At 31.9% G+C, this 20,702-nt stretch overlaps 3 protein-coding genes across 3 annotated transcripts; all 3 read right to left on the bottom strand.

Moving 5' to 3' along the window:
- Positions 1-1,353: 1,353 nt before the first annotated feature.
- Positions 1,354-2,196, bottom strand: LOC131657587 (uncharacterized). The gene is made up of 2 exons (XM_058926970.1): positions 2,015-2,196; positions 1,354-1,834 (listed from the first exon to the last, which is right to left on the bottom strand). The coding sequence occupies exons 1-2, from the start codon at positions 2,194-2,196 to the stop codon at positions 1,354-1,356; spliced, it is 663 nt and encodes a 220-aa protein (XP_058782953.1).
- Positions 2,197-7,642: 5,446 nt separating this feature from the next.
- LOC131660378 (probable LRR receptor-like serine/threonine-protein kinase At2g16250) lies at positions 7,643-13,171 on the bottom strand. The gene is made up of 5 exons (XM_058929618.1): positions 12,638-13,171; positions 10,654-12,550; positions 10,147-10,275; positions 9,695-9,717; positions 7,643-8,703 (listed from the first exon to the last, which is right to left on the bottom strand). Exons 2-5 carry the CDS (start codon positions 12,519-12,521, stop codon positions 8,108-8,110), a joined length of 2,616 nt encoding a protein of 871 aa, XP_058785601.1. The 5' UTR covers positions 12,522-12,550; positions 12,638-13,171; the 3' UTR covers positions 7,643-8,107.
- A 3,923-nt stretch (positions 13,172-17,094) lies between these two features.
- On the bottom strand, positions 17,095-18,062 carry LOC131657589 (uncharacterized). The gene is made up of 3 exons (XM_058926971.1): positions 17,985-18,062; positions 17,556-17,787; positions 17,095-17,453 (listed from the first exon to the last, which is right to left on the bottom strand). Exons 1-3 carry the CDS (start codon positions 18,060-18,062, stop codon positions 17,095-17,097), a joined length of 669 nt encoding a protein of 222 aa, XP_058782954.1.
- Between the last annotated feature and the right edge of the window lie 2,640 nt (positions 18,063-20,702).

Genomic DNA, 20,702 nt, shown 5'->3' on the forward strand with positions numbered 1-20,702 from the left:
TTTTCCACTGTGTCGGACCGCTAATACAAGGAATAAGAGATAAATGAAATTTCATCGAAATTTTCTTCTTTTTTTCCCCGTATAGTCGTGTGTATAATTATTTATGCACCTTCAATGTATTTGTGCGTAAAAATCGCAATCTCTTCGATGAATTGAATTTTTGGTAAAGGTGGTGAAGGAGGTAGTTAGCTAATGCGAGCACCTTTAAAATGACTTTTATGATTTAGAAGTTGGAGAATCTAGAAAAAGTTGGTTAACATGTTCAAAATACGAAAGAGACTGCATCGTCGAATTGTCACTTGGTGTTGGTTTTACCTTCTTACGAGCACCTTTTGTTTTTAACGGTTAAGGCGGTGATTTCAAATATGTGGTCTCTAGATAAGCAACCTTCCTCATTTTCTTCTTGATATTGAGTTTCATATTGTCATCGGATTTCAAAAATCTCTCTTGGATCACTTCCCATTAAAATCGGGTTGTTACACATCACACAATCATCATCAAACCTAGGCCTTTTCCAGTGAGTTATAATCTCATCCATTCGTATTAGACTATCAAGTTTCACCTTTTTTTGAAATTAAACAAACACATGGGAGACCATGTGTTCCTAAGTGTGCAACCACATGTTGAGCTATCGGAACTTACATTCTCAGCTTGTTTGACTTCGTGAAAATTAAAATTCAATCTTGCTCGAGCTATGTTGCCGACCGACTGTGAATATAGAATGTTGTCTATGAATTTGTGTTCCAACATTGTGATATTGCGACCAAATGGTGTTTGTATCTCATTATGCTAATTTTGGATCATTTGGTTTATAGAGTCCCAATCTCTACACAAGTCACCATTACTATTTCCCAACCAATTCTTCAGTGTAGCATGGGCAAACTTAACTCGGTAAGTTGTTGTATTTCCAAGGTATATAATCTGATCGGTCTAAGAAGAAATAATATTCTCCTTCACTTGGTCCAGAATTGTACTTTCAACATATCTTAAGAAATGTGGATATTTCTAACACACCTTCTTGAAAAGTATAACAGTATCGGCATATAATTCTTCTGCAGAATAATATATTGTATCATTACTTGCATCCATTATTCTTTCCACTATCATGCTAGCCTTGACCAATTTTCCTTCTTCACCATTTATTTGTTTGGTCCATACTGCAGGTTTAAGTCAACTTCTCACATTCTTTATGATGTGATACCTACAAAGTAATGTGTATGATGTAAGAAACACCTTTTGCAACTCAATTCATCAATGCGGTATTACGACCGGTGACAATGATCTTCAATGTTTTTTCCTTGTTCTTTAAATTTTTTGGCACGCTTCTAAATCCCAATTTGCGTTGTCTACTTTTTAGCTTACTAAAAATGTAAACACAACAGAATAAATCTTTTCTGTAAAGGTAACACCAACAATTTCCAATAGTGTAAGCTTGTACTTCTTGGTCTTATATGTTGAACTAATGATGAGTACAGTGGGAAATATGTTGAACAACTTTATGAAATCATGATGAGTCCAAAATATATCTCGAACGATTTCTCCATCCTTGCACACTCGGTACCTAGATACATAATTTTGATCATCCATAAGTTTCAACACTTGCGGCATTTCAGTTTTATCGCCCCTTAACACCTTGTTGTTAAGAACATGAGTATTGTATACTTGCTTAATATTTAAAATATTTCCGGGTCTTTTACGTTTAAAAGTTACAAGTATGTATTTGAGCTGCACCATATTCAATGTCATGTCAAAAACGATTTCATTCTCTTCAGCCATAATGCAATATGCAATGGGATGGTCAGCTAATTTGTCGCACATGTCATGGTAATGTAAACTACAAATCACATTAAATCTCCATTTATTTGTTTTAAAAGATAACCACACAACTTAAAGAGGTACTCACATTTTCTCAAACCAGTATCATCTCGTTTCAACTTCTAGATAGAAGTATTTGCCACTTTTTTTACATTTTAGTGTCATAAATATAATTCTTTTATCTAAACCATTAATAGACCTTCTGATTACAACACCAAGCCCCAATTTAGATGCCTTCGTGGAGATCCATTGGAGCATATGATCATGAACTTCAAACTCTTGTCCATTTGTAAATTGGTTGCCAACATCTACCTTCTTGACATCAACACATTTGGCATCCGTAAACACAATAGGTTTACATATAACATCAGGGTGCACCATATCTAATGCAAACAATAACAAAAAATAGGCAAAAACAACTTCAAATGAATTCTGAACAATTCTGAAAATGCACTTCTGTATTAACTTGCCTAGAATCCAAAGGTACATTTCTGGACACAATGTAACTTTTTCAAGTAAGAAACCAGATTAATATGAGCAATGAGGAATGATATACATGAACTTTACCTTGAATTTCAGATTCTTTTGTTCATTTTGAAGTGCAAAACTTGAATGAGAATGGAAGGATATTTTTTAAGGGTTTTGAAGGAAAATGTGTGTTTGATCATGAAGAAGAAGAACATGCATGGTGCTATTTTATTAAATTTTCTTCTTGATATTTTCGAAAATACACTTCCGAAATCGTGACTAACATGCAAAGTTGACAATTTTTAAATTCCCGCTTCACAAATCTGAAAGTATACATTGGGATTTGTCTCAATGTTGTTAAATTAGGAAATCCTTCATGGGATAGGTCCAGAGATGCATCTTTGGACTAAATTTTAGAAATAAATATGGAGTAAGACTCACTTAGGACGTGTTTTGGGGTGAAAAAGGTGTGTCTGGAAATACACTTTCGGAATCTAAAGGGTATTTTTAGATTTCTTTTGGGTGTTTTTCCACCACTTAGAGGGGATTTAGAAATTCCCTTTTATTTGAATGGTTGACGGACAAATTTGGTCACTCTTTGGCCTAAATTTGAGAATTGATCCGCCCATACGAGCCTTTTACAAACTGCATTTTTTTACTGTCACTTATATCCATTTCAACCTAATTTTTAAGAGACTTTGACCTGTCAACCCACTCATATCTAGCACCCTTATTTTTTGTATCGACCAAAATGCCTTTCTCATTATTTACTTCTCAAAATAACATTTGGTTAAGAAAATTTAATCTCAAAAAAGCAATTAAATTTAAAAAATCTGATAGTTCATATCAAATGCGCCTATAAAAAATGAAGTTAACACTATCATATTTTTTTGAAAAATCCGGTAAAAGTTCATAAAATTTCCCAAAAATCTGATAAGAACTCATATATCCCCTCCAAAAATCCGATAAAAACTTATAGATCTCCCAAAAATCCTGAAGCATATTTGAAAATTTTGGAAATTCAGATCAGGTAAAAAAAATGATTTTATACTGATTTTAAAGAATCCGATATAAACTTGTAGATTTTTTAAATATTCGATAAAAAGTCATGAAATTTTCCAAAAATTCAGTAAAACTAAATTTTTTCTCAAAAGCAAAGCATAAATTTTTAAAAAACATAAAAAATCACAAAAGAATATTATGATGTTAAAAAGTACATTATATAGAAGGTCCAATTATGGATAATATCTCAATCCATCTCATAATGTTCTTAGGCATCTGGCAAAATTTTATTTTTGCCCTCCGAAAGCAATTTTTTTATTTAACGTTGAGTTGTTCTGTAGATGGATCTACGAAACCGTTTAAACGACGTTAAATAAAAGTTCTGTAGATGCACTTACAAAATAAATCAACGTTAAATAAAAAAAAAAGTGTTTTCGAAGATGATGTTCAATTATGAGGGGAGTGATATGACAAAATGTCAACTTGTAAGAATAACTGAACAAATTTCTTTATTTGTGGGTTGTTTCTTTTTTCTCACCTCTAACTTGACCGGGGTGACAAATGATTTGGTACACGGGCTTCATGAACTTCCAATTATTGAGTTATGCGACTTGATGGATTAGCTCGAATTTCAATATAAAGTTTACTTTTAAAATACAATGAATGATCAATGTATTTGAACAATATATAAGTCTGATACATTACATATTTAATAAATTTAAAAAATTAATATTATCTTATAAATAAAACTAGAGGTGGTATTAAATAAATAAAAAATCATACAATGGATAATAATCGTACATATTCACATATCACATATTTTTATAATATAATTTTTTTAAATTTTAATAACTAACTTTACGATCGGCTAATTTATAATCTTAATTAAATAATCTTTAAAACATCAGTCACATCAGTAGTATTATAAAAGATAAATACAACAAAAATATTTATGCAAAAGTAAAAAATATTTGCCATAGCCTATATAATGCTTTTTTAAAGACAATAAAATGTAGTTTTACATTATAAAAATTTTTTTTTTTTTTTTGAATCAAATTACTGATATATTAATTCAAAAAAAACAGATATTACAAAGCGACCATAAGGTCCAGCTATCAAACAGGACTATAACATCAAAATAGCCATATGAGCTCTTAGCCTAGGTTTACTCCATCCCCTATACACAATCATGTCAACAATATTCTGAATAACACTTTTTGAGTCAATTTTTTGTCCAAAGCTTATGGCATTCCTGTACTTCCAAATCCCATAGATCACTTCAGCGAATGCAAGCTTCAACACACTTGCTTTAATGGATTTTCCCTTGCAAAGTTGAATTATCCAGCGCAATTCCACTGCCCAGGCCTGCGGAATCCTATCAAACCCCAACCAGTTCAAAATGTGTTGCCAAATACCCTTCGTTTCAGGGCATTCAAAAAAGAGGTGCTGTTGGGTCTCTTCATGTATACAGAAGCAGCATTGAACATGATCAACAAAGCCAAATCTATGGAGTCTGCTTCTTGTAGCCATTTTCTCATGACAAGCTAACCAACCTATGAAGAGAGCTCTAGGTCTTGCACAATTACCACAGAAAATTCTGTACCATGGCACTTGACTTTCTGCAGCCCTCAGATGTTTGTAAATCAGGCTGGTGCTAAACTGTCCCATACTCGACCAGTTTTGCACCTGATCAGCTACTAGTCTTTGTCTCAGTATAGCTTTAAAGATCCACGAGAATTGAGCCCTATCCTCAAGTTGCATAAGGTCACTTCCCTTCAGATAGTAGCAATTCACCCACTTCACCCATAGGTTATCCTTTTTCTTGCAAAGATTCCACAATAGCTTCAGCATTGCTAAGTCATTCCAGATCTGCAAGTCTATAATATTGAGGCCTCCAAGTTTCCTAGGCTTACAGACATCTCTCCAAGCTACAGGGCTCTTTCTACTAATTCCAGCTTTACCAGTCCACACAAAGGATCGACAGATGGCATCAATGTGTTGTAGGACATACTTAGGTAATGGCAAGCACTGAAGCCAATAGTTAGCAGTTGAGAAACACACACTTTTTACAAGTTGCACTTTTCCCGCATAGCTTAAGAGCCTACTACTCCAGTGTGTGATTCTAGAGGTAATCTTCTCAATTAATGGACAGAATTGATGAATCTCTAACCTTTTACTAGACATGGGAATGCCCAGATATTTGAAAGGTAGAGTGCCCTCCTGGAAATTAGTCAATTCTTTTATTCTAAGACAGGTGATAGCATCAGCTCCTCCAATGTACACTTTACATTTCCTTTGATTGATCACCAAACCTGTTGAGCAAGAAAACTTCTGAAGCACTTCTAGCAGCATCCTGACAGACTCAATATCAGCCCTAGCAAACATTAAAACATCATCAGCAAAGGTGATATTAGTGAGCTGCAACTCCTTACATTTGTGGTGATGTTTGAAAGCAGGATTTCTTTGCATTTTATGAAGGAGTCTATGAAGATACTCCATCATAAAAACAAAGAGCATAGGGGATAGGGGGTCCCCTTGTCGAATCCCACGTTTGGCCTGAATGTGTCTAGTATATATACCATTCACACTAAATCTATAAGAGACAGTTTTCACAGTGATCATGATCCAGTCAATAAACTGACTAGGTAGGCCTAACTCCTTCATTATCAGCTCCAATGCCCCCCAATCTACCATATCGTAGGCTTTTTGTAGGTCCAGCTGTAGCATACATCTAGGGACCCCTCCCTTTGTGGAATAGCCTCTAAGGAGCTCATAGGTTAGGAGGATATGGTTGTGTATTTGTTGCCCAGGTACAAAAGCAGCCTGATTATGACTGATAATAGTACCAATCACCTTTGCCAATCTGCTAGTGAGAACCCTTGAGATGATCTTGTACAAGGTTGTACACCCTGCTATGGGTCTGTAATCCCTTACATTATAAAAATTATAAGTCTAATAGTTCAAATATAAAACAAAATAAGTTATAAAATTTTCTTGACCTAAATCTTGATTACTTGATTACGTGCGCAAACGAAAAATAGAATTATAGAAGAAATTACAAAACTATCATTTTTTTTTTAACCTTCTCTTCATAACCACTTGAATAAAGTTTTGGGTTAAACATTGTTAGAGTTTCTGTAAATAACCCTTAATCCAATTTTAATTCTTATAAAAATTTATTTAAATAGCGGTTCTTTTAAAATTTTCCGTCCACAACATCCACAAATTTAGGATATGTCATTTACTTCCTCTATCGAAACTGGCGTGACACATCACATGAAAGATTTTTTGTGACTTGACGTACACGTACCAATGACAAAATGACAAAGATGTTGATGTGGCATGCCACGTCAATTAAGGTCAACATCACATTTCACTATAAAATATGCGTTAGATTGTAGGAGTTACAAACCTCTTTAATATAACTGAAACCATGATAATTGCAAGAGGATTGACTACCTAAGTTATGAGAGCTCTGCAATACTTCCAACAGTAATGCTCCCAACAATACATAGTCAGAGTGGTTCTTCGACTGTATGTGGGATTGTAAGTATCCAAATGGTTATGTAATGTAGACAGAAGAACAATCACTCTAGCTATGTGGCTATGTACTATCGAGAGAAGTACTGTTGGGAGTATTTCAGAGCTGCTCCTGACAGTACATAGTCAGAGTGATTTTTCTTTTATCGTAGGAAGTAGGAAATACGTTACTTATTGATTTCAAAATATATGCATTTTTACTAGATTCTAAAAGACATGTACTTATTTTTATACATTTTTATCGCTTTTCTAAAAAATCGATAAAAACACTAATCAGATATTTCGTATCGTTGACCGGTTTTTCTTGTTTGAGAGTAAAAATTTTGAAAATATTTGACAAAAATAAAAAATGAGAAAGATATTTTTTTAATATTATTAGAATATGTTGGGGGTGTCACGTACACTTTGGAGGTATAGATAGATTCCTCTCTAAGTCATACTAAAATGCAGGCCCAATGGATCACTATCATATTCCGAATCCATTTTGACATCTCTGATCTCAAGTTGCTTGGAAAAAAATTGTATAAGCTCTTAATCATTACTATGCAATAAACTATTCTTTAAAGCTACCGGTTTAGTCTTGCAAAAGAAAACCATAATGTGTGCATAGTAACCAAGATTGAATGAAGATTCCAAAACCAACTTAGAGATTCATCAGTGCCATAAAACCAGTAAAACCTGTTTTCTCATTCATTCTCTGAACTTTTGACCCAGAATAATATCAATTATGATTTGAATGAAGAATAATAATATCTTGCACATTAAAATTAAGGAATCTATTTTCTTCAAAATGAGGATGTCACTTTAAAGTATAAAGTAAGTAATATCAACGATTGATAAATAAACCAATAGTTAATATCACATGTACATACATGACAAATCACAAGAATGCTGAATTATCAACCCTTGATTTTCTCATTAATGGTTGAGATTACTTACTTTACTCTCTACTCACTTTAGACGCGCCGAATCCAAAATGTACATTCACTAAAAGACTCGGAACAAAGGGTAAAAAAATTCCAATTACAGGTGAAAAAATGGAGCTTGTCTCTGTCCAAAACAAGCAGTCAAAGAAGTATCCATATCTACCATACCAGTTGCCAATTGGTCTTCTCTTCACTCTACATCTATCTCCACAAGTTTGTGTCCAAAATCACTGAAAGCAAAAACAATGTTCCCCTTTGAAAGGTATCATGTGTTCCATGTATGAATTTACTGCCAATTTGTCTGTTCAATAAGAGCACAAGGGTATTAAGGAACTAGAAGAAGAAAAGCTTAAAACTTAAGCCTCTCTTCCTTCATTCTCCGGCCTCTCTAAATCATGTAAGCGAAATGATGGCTCAGGACATATCTCATTTGAATGACGTCTCCGCGAGGATGAACTACTTGTTGCTGAAAGCTTCAAACTACTTGCTCCTTCTATTTTTGTACCAGAAGCTGCAGGATTTGTGGTTACATCAGACGAGCTCTGACGCCAACTACCAAACAAAGTAGCATTCCAAGAGCCTCTAGAAGAGGTTGCTTTAAGCCGTGCGGAACTCGAACTTTCTTCTCTTACAACTTTTAAAGGGTTTTCCAAAGCCTTGAGAACGTATCTCATTGGGGGTCGTCTTGAAGGTTTCGGGTTTAGGCAAGACCTGGCAACAATGGATATTGCCCACACTTCCTCTAAGAAATCCTCGTCCACAACAAGAGACGGGTCAACGATTTTTGTCACGGGCTCCTTGTCATACATGCTAATGCAAGGTAGAATCTGATCAAACCAATCCTTCAATTCAGCCTCACTTGATGCACTAATACCCAGCTTACCAGTCACAAGTTCAAGTAACACTTTCCCAAAGCAATAAACATCATAGGCACAAACAGATGTCGGTAAACCTGTTTTCACAGTACACAATTTGTGTCAAAATAAGAATTAAATAATTATTCTTCCTAGCTCAACATATATTCCTCACGTTACCTCAAGTCAAAAAAGGAGACAATACAATTACCACAAGCATATAAAACAAACCACGAGATCAATCACACAAATTATTCATAAAAAATACTCAATCTTGCAAGCTAGCACTCGCAACAAGGTATTCGTTTCAAGTTATCTATCATCTCCCAGAATAACTTTTTCAAAAAATTGATGATGGGAATGTTATTCCTAAGGATTTTCGGAAAGAAGTGTTAGGCTAATGTTATGACATTCCCACGAATGTTAAGGATGATGGGAATATTCATTACTGCCATGGTTTAGATACTTTTGGGAATGTGTTTAGATACTTTTGGGAATGTGTTTAGATACTTTGAAACAAACACACCACCCTAAAGACAAGTACAGACCACCCAAACTGGCATGAGCTTTTAGAGTGCTTGTCTGGAACAGCAAAGCTTCTCATTCTAACATGCAAATCCAATACAATATATTTCGTAAATATAGATAACCATAGGGACATCCAACTGCCTCTCTGAAAATGCAAATCGCTAGCTCAAAACAACAACAGAGTGGAAAGTTTCTTTTCTGATACTGATATTCCTACTTCTACTTTGTGGTTCACAGAAACAATTCAGTGATGGTCTGAACACCATTATATACCAACCAATATTTGGGAATTTCTCAGTCCCTAACACCATGGTCAAAAATCCAATGGTGTGTTTGGATTAGCTTATTTTCTGTTCAAAATAGCTTATAAATTTTACTGATACAGCTTTTAGGGGAGGGGGCGTTTTTTCCCTAAGTAAGCAAATCCAAGTATGCACCAAATATTTGTAAGAAGGAAAGTGCAGACTTATGCATATGATACAGACAAGAAATCAATCAAGGAATAAAATTGACTCCAAATCCATTCTGAAAACTGAAAACTGAACTTAAGTTTCTACTTACCAGATGCACCTTGTTCAGAGGACCTACACATTAAAAATAGAAATGAGAAATTAGGTGCGTGTTGTTATAGCAAATAACATGCATTTGCAAATATGGTATGAAAACAAGTTAAACTCATAATACAACTCAACTAAAAAGCAATGAAATACAAGAAAATATGAAAGAAAGAGTAGGCTAGAAAAGGGTTCCATAGTTGCAAAGGCAAGAAAAGTCAATGAGTAGTGATTACAAAAAAGCAAATGAGCAACATTCATAATTGAAAACACACGCATACAGACCGGCAAGACAACGCATCTAAAATATATAAAACAATTCTAATATCAGTAGAAAATTTCAAAGCATAAGCAGTTTTCCCCAAAAACAGCCTAAGTGATTAAGCCCTGCAATATGCACAATGACCAATTAAATATAAGTCTCATGGCATTTATATACAACGTTGGTGGAGTACTTACTGAGGCAATCGCAGAAACCGGGTGATTTTACTTTGATGGGTATCACCTTCTTGAGTACAGGCTTCACTTAGACTTCCTAACCGAACTTCATACTTGTCATCGAGAAGTATACTGCTCGCTTGAATATCTCTACAATAATTACAAGACATGCTTATTAAGCTTGAACTAATATTAGATAAACATGTTACTTCTCCATTCCAATCATTTAGAGAGAATACATTCACAAGTTGAACTTGTTTCCAACTTTGTTTTTCTCAACTCTATTGAGTAACAACTAGCAAGTGGATAGTAACACACAAAAATAATGACAATATCTCTTAAAGATGTCACAAATGCAGAGTCACCTTTAAGATATAGAAACAAAACCAACCTTTATGACTGTATCTTTTATAAATAATTAGTTACGGCGATAAGAAACCAGGTATCGTATCAGTTCTCAAAATGGAATAGCTTGCCAAAACAGACGAGAAATAATAAAAACAAGCAAGAGGGGGAATCCAAAAATACCTGTGAACAATAGGTGGAATACAATCATGATGCAGATACGATATGGCCTCTGCTGCTCCAGTAGCAATCTTTAACCTGGTTATCCAGTCCAAGGACTGCAAAGAACCATCTTCAGATGTGGTGTTTTTGAAGAATAAGCAATTAGACAAGTCCCCTTTTGGCATAAGTTTATAAACCAGGAACTTCTCATTCTCGTTTTCTAAGCAGTGACCTAATAAGGGAACAAATCTCGGATGAGAAACCTTATTAAAAAAGTCCAATTCCGATAGGTAAGAGTCCTTTTTCATAGATCGCATGTCGATCCTTTTGATGACAATCGGAATCCCATTTTCCAAGACACCATTGTAGAAATCCCCGGTGTGGCCTTGTTTTATAAGATTTGCATCATTGAAATCTCCCGTTGCCTGAAGCAACTGATGATACGTAAACGAGTCTCCTACATTTGCAAGGTTTATCGATACACCAGGAGGCGGAGGACTGCCTGCAGTAGGAGCAGGGCCCACACCATTTCCCCTTGGACTTGAATTACCCCTTTTACGAGCGCACAAAAGCAACAGTACCACTAACAAAACCAAAAGTGCAAGTAAACCCAGTCCACCTAAAACTGCCGCTAATATAATCTTAGTTTTATTACTTTTCCCAGAACCTCCTGTGGAATTTGTCGTATTCGGTTGTCCAAAATTATCAAAACTGAGCCCCCTATTCACATAAAACGACGCACATTCCACTGTTGACTTCTGATTTGTCGCATCCTGGAGACAGTTACTATCTAATGATACGTTATTCATGAAATCCAAAACCTTACCCTCATAATAATTGTTTGCAAGATCAACAAAACTGAACCTTCTGAGCACAGGTGTAAGACCTCCATAAAACATATTATGAGATATATTTAGAACAGCAACACTCGAATCGACAGAGGAACTAGAATTCGGAAGCAAACCACTGAAGTTATTGGAAGACACATCTACAAACGTCAACCTCGGCAGCGACCACAACTCAACAGGCAAAGAACCAGTAAAATTACTTTTCCTCAGAACTACATTCTGCAAGTTCCCCAACCCTTTCAAATCCGGAAGAACACCGCCGGAGAAAGAATTCTCACTAAGATCAAGGTCAACCAAGCTAACAAGACCTCCCAATTGTGCAGGCAAAGAATTTAAGCTATTACCAGAAAGGTTCAAGTACTGTAACCTAGAAAGAGTCCCTAAACGCGAAGGAACAGGCCCGGAGAAAAAATTCCCCGACAAATCAAGTGACGAAAGATTCGCAAGAAACCCAAAAGACTCCGGTATAATCCCCGTAAGAGAATTCCCTGCGAGATCAAGGACCGAAAGCGATGATAGTTGACCTAAACTATCAGGAACATTTCCAGTAAGATTATTATCAGCAAGATAAAGAGCAGTAAGCCTAGTCAAATTCCCAACAGAATTCGGAATAGCATTTCCAATCGAACAAGAACGAAGATCAAGCACGCGAAGCGAACCAAGACTAACCCCAAACAAATCAGGAATAGCCCCAGGAAGGTAAAAACCAGAGGCATTAAAAGATTCCAACAAAGTGAAATTAACCAAAGCATCAACAGAAAACTGAGGGTTTCTCCTACCAATTCTTGTTCTTCTAAAACCCGAGATATTGATCCCGACAACACGGCCATTCCGACACGTTATACCAATCCAGATTAAGCAAGGGTCGGGTTTTCTTGGCCATTCTTTGGTTCTCAAACCTAAAGAAGCTCGAAGTTGAAGAAGTGCTGCACGTTCTGTAGGTGAACTCAATGGCTTAATCTCAATCTGTTCCAATGTTAGCTCAAAAGACAGAAACAATAGCAATAAAGCAAACCAAACTGTGAATCTTCGATCCACCATTGATCCAATCTTGATATTAAACCATTGACCTAAGTGTATGAATCAGAATTCAGTATTTATGCATTTTAGTATATAATATATAATTGAAATAAAAAATAAGAACAAGTGTAAATAACCTGAATCAGAAGAGTGGTTCTGTGTCTTCAATGGTTGTTGTTGTTGTTGTGTTTTCTACCTACTCTTTTCTTCTTCTTCTTGTTCTTTGGGCAGAGGGAAAATAAAGAAGAAATTTAAATTTGGAGAAAATAAAAAAGAAATTTATTATTAATAAATAAATAGGTTGGGTTGAAATTAAAAATTAAAAAAAAAAAAACTATGTGAGAGAGAGAGAAGAAGAAAATGATAGTAAGAGGTAGGGTGATTGTGATGGTGGTGGTGGTGATGGTTGTTGTTGTGGTGGTGGTGATGGTTGTTGTTGTGGTGGTGGTGGTGGTTGTGGTGGTGGTGATTTTTTTCTCTCTCTCTTCCACGCACCACCGCAATATGTGAGTGAGTAAGGGTGAAATGGGAAAAGAAGCGATAATTCCGGTAAGTACAGCTAAGCTTACACAATACACATGCACTTCTTCTTCTTCTTCTATTGTGTGTGCGTCTTGTTGAGCTGATTTTATGTTTTAATGTTTATTATTTCTTGTGTGTGTGTATAGTATACCCCTCTTTACTCCACATTACCACTTTCTCTAAACCTTCTCTCTCTCTCTCTCCTCTCTCTAAACTTTCTCTTTTCTCTCACTCTTTTTTTTTTCTATTTTAAAAATTTTATAATTTATTTTAATTATTAAAATTGAATTTTTAATCTTTTATTTAATTATATTAAAAAAATTATTTTAAATTTATGATGTGGTAATGACATTTTTTCGCACTCTATGATGTTTATCTTCTATTAAACTCTTTTAATATTTTATTTTATGAGAGTTGATGGTAGCAGATTTGAGAATCTATTATCTTTAAATATGAAAAGTTCAATTAAGAAAAAAAATTATTTTGAAAATTTTAACTTTAAATGTGCCTTATCAAGTTAAATTAGTAATAATAATATAATATCATGTTATAGAAAAAAGATGGACCAAAAAGGTTATAAAATAAGAGATAAAAGAAATATGAGGTTAGAAATTGACTAATTAAAAACTCATTTTACCAAAATAACTAGATGTGAGATTCGCGCATGAAATTTTAATGTACACTTTAGAATGTCAAAAATAATAATTTATAATGTTTTTCTTCTTTTTATATGATTGTAAAATAATAATATTTAATTTTGTATACTTAATAGTTTCTTAACACATGTTACACATCTATTTACATTAATAGTTTCTTTTCACAAACTATTTTCATTAACTATTCAATACTTATTAGTTTTTTCACCTAAAAGTAAATATTCTATTTAGGTGCATCTATAAGAATTATACTTTACAAAATCTATATTTAATATGTTAAAAAATATATAAAGTATGAGTTTATTATACTATCGGTTATAGGCGAATTTTTTATAGGATAATGCTAACGAGTGTCTCCGGAGCACTGGTTAAAAGATTAAAAAGATAAATTAAACATTATTTAATAAAGTAAAATGATAAATTTTTTATCTAAAATATATGTATTCAATTCATAGAAAACATAAATAATTAACTTTTCTAAAAAATATTATGTGTATTCAATGCGTTGAATGTATAATATTATCTTTATTAGGAATGCTTAACCAGTGCCCCAGGGACACTCGTTAGCATGACCTTTTTTTATATTTAAAATATAAATTATATATATATATATATATATATATATATATATATATATATATATATATATATATATATATATATATATTTGTCTTTATAAATATCTCAGCCTTCTTTTTTAATTTCTATTAAAAAATAATATATTTTATTTTCTACAAAATTGTTATGCATATAATATGTAATTTTAGTCTTTTTTATTAAATTAATGTATATTTTTGAATAATTATTTTAAAGACATGTTTAGTCTCTTTTGTTATATGAATTGGATAAATATATAAGGAACTTTGCTTGGAGTGATGATCTTGCTTCATAGAAAACTTGTCAAAGATTGAGGAGGAAAGAGTGAAAGAGTTAAATTTGAAATATATTATGATAAACTTAAAATGCTTTAGAGACCAAGTTACTTTATTACAAGTATTAAATAGTTGAATCTCTTAATTATTTGGTCAAAATTTTGATGATTGACTTGTCCAGTGCATTAAATTATATATATATATATATATATATATATATATATATATATATATATATATATATATATATATATATATATATATATATATATATATATATATATATTGAAAGAGATGAATTATAAATAAATGTAAGTATCTTATATACATAGTTGAGACACTTGTTTTTTAAAACAATGTGCTAACAAATGCCCCTACTATACTAATTAATGAAATAATAAAATGGTATTTATTACTAAAAAATTAATTATGATATTAAATGGAGTATAAAAGTTAATAATTGTTTGTTTTTTAATTCTCAAAAGCATTCAATTTTAGCTATAATACAGTATTAATATATTTTAAGAAATTACCTTTTAACTAGTGTTAAAATCAAATTTTTAAGACTACAGAATAATTTGTCATTACAAATATTTTTATATTGAAAATTGTATTTTTATTCCAAAATTTGTACACCCTTAAAATATTCAATCATTAATATTTAATAATATATAAACCAATTATTTTTAAAGAAAATCTTTTCTGTTATATAAAGAAAATCTTTCTAAACAATGATGCAAAAATAAATTGACTTAAAAGCATGTTGGATAAGAAAAAGAAGTTTTTTTTATCTTTTAAAATTTGTTTTTAACATGATAGTTCCAAAAACAAACTATTCAACATTTTACTAGAAAAATTAGTACTTATCCTACAAAGATTCTTTTAAAATTTATTTTTAATATGATAGTTTCAAAAACAAACTATTCAACATTTTACTAGAAAAATTAGTACTTATCCTACAAAGATAAATAGATGAATGATAAATAGTTAATATTCTTTTTCAATTAATTTAATAACAAAAATCAAATACCTAAAATGTGAGAAATATATTTTTTGTCAGATAATTTAATAACAAAAATCACATACCTTAAATGTGGGAAATCCAAAAGTTATAAATTTAAAATTGTACATCAACACATCATGAATTGATAAAATAGTAAATAATCTATAATTTTGTTTAGTTAAACCAAATTACTTGATAGTTTTGCAAAAACATCACATTATACAGGAGTGAGTTTGAATTCTGTGACATCATAATTATTTACTTTTAAAAGATAAATTTTTAGTCATTAGATAACTTGATTAAAAAATAAGGTTTAAATATATTTTTAGTCCTCCTATTTATATATTCTTAACTTTTTGCATCATTTAAAAAAATTAACTTTTTGATTCCCATTTTTTCAAATTTCTTGTATTTTTTTGTGGTCCTCCAAAACAAAACAGGATTTTAATGATGTGCCAGGTATTATTATGTGTCAGCTACTATATTTTTATGCCATGTTATTATATTTTATTATTTTGAAACAGTTAATTATTTTAATATTTAAAATAATTTAAATTGATTTTTATTTTTCATTTAAATTAATATTTAATGAAATAATTTTTCTGTTATATCATTTTCCAGCTTGCCATCCTATTCTCTCGTCTGAAATAATATTTTGGGTAAACAATATAGTTTGTAAGTAAATTAATTTATTAATATCATGTGTAAATAATCAGTTTTGAAAAAATCATCTTACCCCTTGATTTTATTGATAAACTGAGAGGTATGATGCGTTAGTTTTAAAAATAATTAAAATGGAGATGTTGGAGTTTGAAACCATGTACAAATAACTTAGCCCCTTGGTTATTTATTAACTGAGGGGTAAAGTGATCATTTTTCATAACGTCATTCGTTACCTCGCTTTTTTAGCCAACGTTTAATGCATTTTGCTTCCGTGGTGAAATGTGTTACTTGTAGTGCATGTTGCGTTACAATAAGGCATACGTCGTGTAATATTAAAAATGTCACCTGTAATGCCAAATCGACAAAACTTAACGTTATTTACCAAAAATTGATATAAATGATTTCATTAACTAGCCAAGGTGTATTTGAGAAACTAATAGTAAGATTTACGGGACAAAAACAACAACATGAAACAAACATTTCACTTAAGAGACCATATATCTAATTGAGACTACTTTTTACAGAGGGGTTAATATAAAAACTCATGTTTTTTTTTTTAAACTTGATATTCGGTCCTATGACAGACTAATTCAAGGAAGATCAATTTCATTCTCCACCATGTTACGTCATAATAAGGCATAAGACATGTACTATTAAAAATGTCACTTGTAATGCCAAATCAATAAAACTTAACATTATTGACCAAACATTGACATGAATGACCACATTGATAACAAGGTATATTTAATAAATTAACATAGAAAACAACAACATGAAACAAACAATTTAGTTAAGAGCCCACATATCTAATTGAGGCTACTGTTTATAAAAGGTTAATATAAAAACTCATGTTTCTTTTTTTTTTTACAAGAGCAAAATTAACTCATATCATTTATCAAATGAAAGTTAGTACAAGAAGGAATAACATTAACGATACTACGCCTAGACCAAGAATTGACCGCCTTAACTAACGGATCGGCAACCATATTCGTTTGGCGTTTAATAAACTTTACCTCAAAGTTTGAAATAAAAGCTAACAAACGCTTAATAGAAAGAAGAATAAAATTAAACTTAGACGAATCAGTAGCTATAGAATGGATGCCTTGAGTAAACACTTGAGAGTCACTTTCGAATATCATATAATCCAAGTTCATGGTAACAACATGTTGAACAACTTCTTTCAATGCTAAAGTCCCAGCTTCTATAGATGACATACTACCTATATTCCAAGCAACTCCTGCAGTAATGAATCTACCCATGTTATCATGAAAACACCAACCTATATTAATAGAACGATGAAGCTTGTTGAAACCGGCATCAGCATTACACTTCACTCAACCTTCAGCTGGAAGAGACCACACAAAAGAGTTTTGATTACTATTATTCCTTTCATGAGTATCCTGGGTTGCGAACCAATCTTGCCAGTTAAAATAGGCTCGCAAGCCTAATATAGAGATACCCTCCCTTACATAATTCCAATCTATATTGTTACGGTTCTTCCAAATCACCTTTACCATCATAGCAAATTTGACATGCATCCTTCCTATCTTCTCTACTGCTATTTGCCAACACTGAATAATAGTGTTACACCCGAAAAACACATGTCAATCCTTTTCTTCATTGACTTTGCAAACTGGGCATTCCAACAGACATCGAACATAGTGTTGTCTGAGTCTAACCCGCAACGACAAGCAACCTCTACAAATTATCCATAAAAGGTGTTTAACTCTAGGCGGAGCCAAAATGTTCCACAAATTCTCCCAATTACCGATAACTTTACAATTAGAGTGATAACCAAGCGAGTTCCTCCAGAGTCTATAACTTGTACGGACACTATACTCGCCATTATTATCTTCATTCCAAACCAGCCCATCAACTACCACGTCCTCAACCAAAGGAACATTTAAGATCTCCTTTGCAACTTGAGAATACGGACCCCCTAAACAAACATCTTTACTTCCACGAATTCAAGGCTCATTTAATACCCTAATTTGGCTACCATCTCTAATACTCCTCCTACACCCCATCCACAAAACATCCATTGTTTTCCAAAGACTTGCTTTGAAGAACCTAGAAACTAAAGAGTGGGACGTGGTTAGCAATTTCGACCGTTGTTTAGGTAACATAGCCAAGTTAAAAATTTTAAAAAACCCAATATTCAACTTTATGACCGACTAATATAAAGGAGATCGATCTCTCATAAATTTAAATTTGAGATATTAAGAGAACCACATTCACAAACTTTTATCATGAAACGTACTATCTGACGGTCTGTTTTTTTTCTTTTGTGGGAATGAGTTTTACTATAAGTAGATTAATAATGAAAAACTCATATTTAGAATGAAAGAAATTTTCCTTTTAGAATTGTTAAAAATAAAAATGCTTTGTGTTTAGGAAAAGAAAGAATGTTGCACGAATATTATATTATGTGTTTTATATATTTTAATTATAATAAAATTCTTTTCTATATTTTTATTATTTATTAAAGGGATTTTAATAGTAAACATTATTTTATAACTTAAAATAGTATGTTGGTCACTGTAAGTAAGTTAGCGTGTTTTTATTTTTTGTCTCTATTTTGAATTTTTTTAAATAATTTTTTTTGGTTTTAGTCTTCAAGTTAAAATTCGACTAAAAGCGAAAAAATTTAACATTTGAGAGCTATTTTCAAAAAAACCCGACTTAAAAACTAAAAACAAAAACGCACTAACTTAAAAATTTAACATTTGAGGGCTATTTTCAAAAAAACCCGACTTAAAAATTAAAAACAAAAACGCACTAACTTAAAGAGAACAAGATACTAATTAAGTCTTATTTTATAATTTTGAAAAATATTTAAATTTTATATGAGATAATTGCAAAATAGTTATTTGAAATTATATTTTCACATTCTAATTGAATAATTGTATTATATGGAGTATATGTGTGTGTAAATATATATGTGTGTGTAAAACCATATTTTTAATTGTATTATAATTATATTCAAAAACATATATAGTATTTTTCGTCATTTATCTATCTTTAAATCTATAATGATTTTTTAACAAAAATTGACTGAATCAACTATTCAACAATTGAGAAAGTAAACAGTTGTATGGATCAATTTTCTATTTATTCACAAAACGAATATGTAATCATGATGAGGTTTTAATTTTACCAATTAAAGAAAAGACATTTTTAATGACTTTATAGATGAGCTATTATTTTCTAACAGATACGAAGATTTCAATTTTCAACTACTTGACTTATCTTCTTTAAAACCTCTTAAAGAGAACATTAAAAATGATTAATCATAACCAAATAAAATAGGTAGTTTTTAACTTATGATTTGATTGATTCTTTTTATTTTATGTAATTTTTTTCACCATCATCATCAGTAGTATTCAGTCGATTGAACCGGTTAATCTGTTTTAAAAGTCAGTTATGATATAAAGTAGTTTTAATTGTCTCACAATCGCAGTTGCGGAAAATTGAACGGCAGTTCTCCCTATCAAGTTCAATCCCAATCATCACTGGATCAACAAATTATGAATTATTTTAGGGGTGGCAAAACGGATCCGGTCTATTGAGCATGTCCGTTTTGCTCGTACTTTAGTGTGACAGTCCCATTCCATTTTTTATGCGGACTTTTGCAGGCACAAACATTATCATAAATTTTTGTATTTTTAGTCTTAAAAAGTATACTGTCTGCAAGCTTAGTCCGCCCACCCTCACTTTTTGTAGGGCGGATCAAAGTTTTAGACTCGCACCCTTAACTATATCCGTCATATCCTCGTCTTTTTTTTTACGAGTTTTTGCAGAACGGACATGCCCGTTTGACACTCATAATTATTTTATATAATCTTATGTCAACAGTAACAACACGTGCAGGGAGTATAGTCTAATATTAGTATTATTATTCATTAGTAAGTGGCTCAATCAATTATCAAATAGTGATCAACTACTTTCTTTTTTGACCAAATATTTATCAAATAATAATGCTGGTCTTTTCTTTATACCTTTTTATAATTAAATTAACAACTATACAAGCATTAAAAATAGTCAACTCTTGATTTTTGAATGGGTCTAAAGAAATGCAAGAGTTTAATAAAAATGTTAAATTAGGAAAGTATTTTAGATTTTTAGCTTAGTGATATTAAAATTGAATGGAGGTGCAGGAGTTTGGTTTTTCTGCCCGAATGTCTGCGGCAATAGTCATTTTCTCAACTACAAATTGATAGATATCTGCTGCATCATCATCAGTTTTCTTTCTCAAGTTTGCTTGTGTATAACGTGAAGTTTCCAACTTAGTACTAACTTTTATCATTAATGTGAAGTTACTTTCAGTTTTCATCTTTGAAAAATATTGGCTACAGAAATATGATAAGATATAGATATATGATGTCATATTATTTGTTTTCTTTGATGCTGTAATGGCAAACATGATAAATGACAAAGTTATATGTGTGAAACAATTACATTTTTTTCATAAATTAACAAAATAATT

The sequence above is a fragment of the Vicia villosa genome, linkage group LG3, assembly GCF_029867415.1.
Source record: "Vicia villosa cultivar HV-30 ecotype Madison, WI linkage group LG3, Vvil1.0, whole genome shotgun sequence".
NCBI classification, from domain to species: Eukaryota; Viridiplantae; Streptophyta; class Magnoliopsida; order Fabales; family Fabaceae; genus Vicia; species Vicia villosa.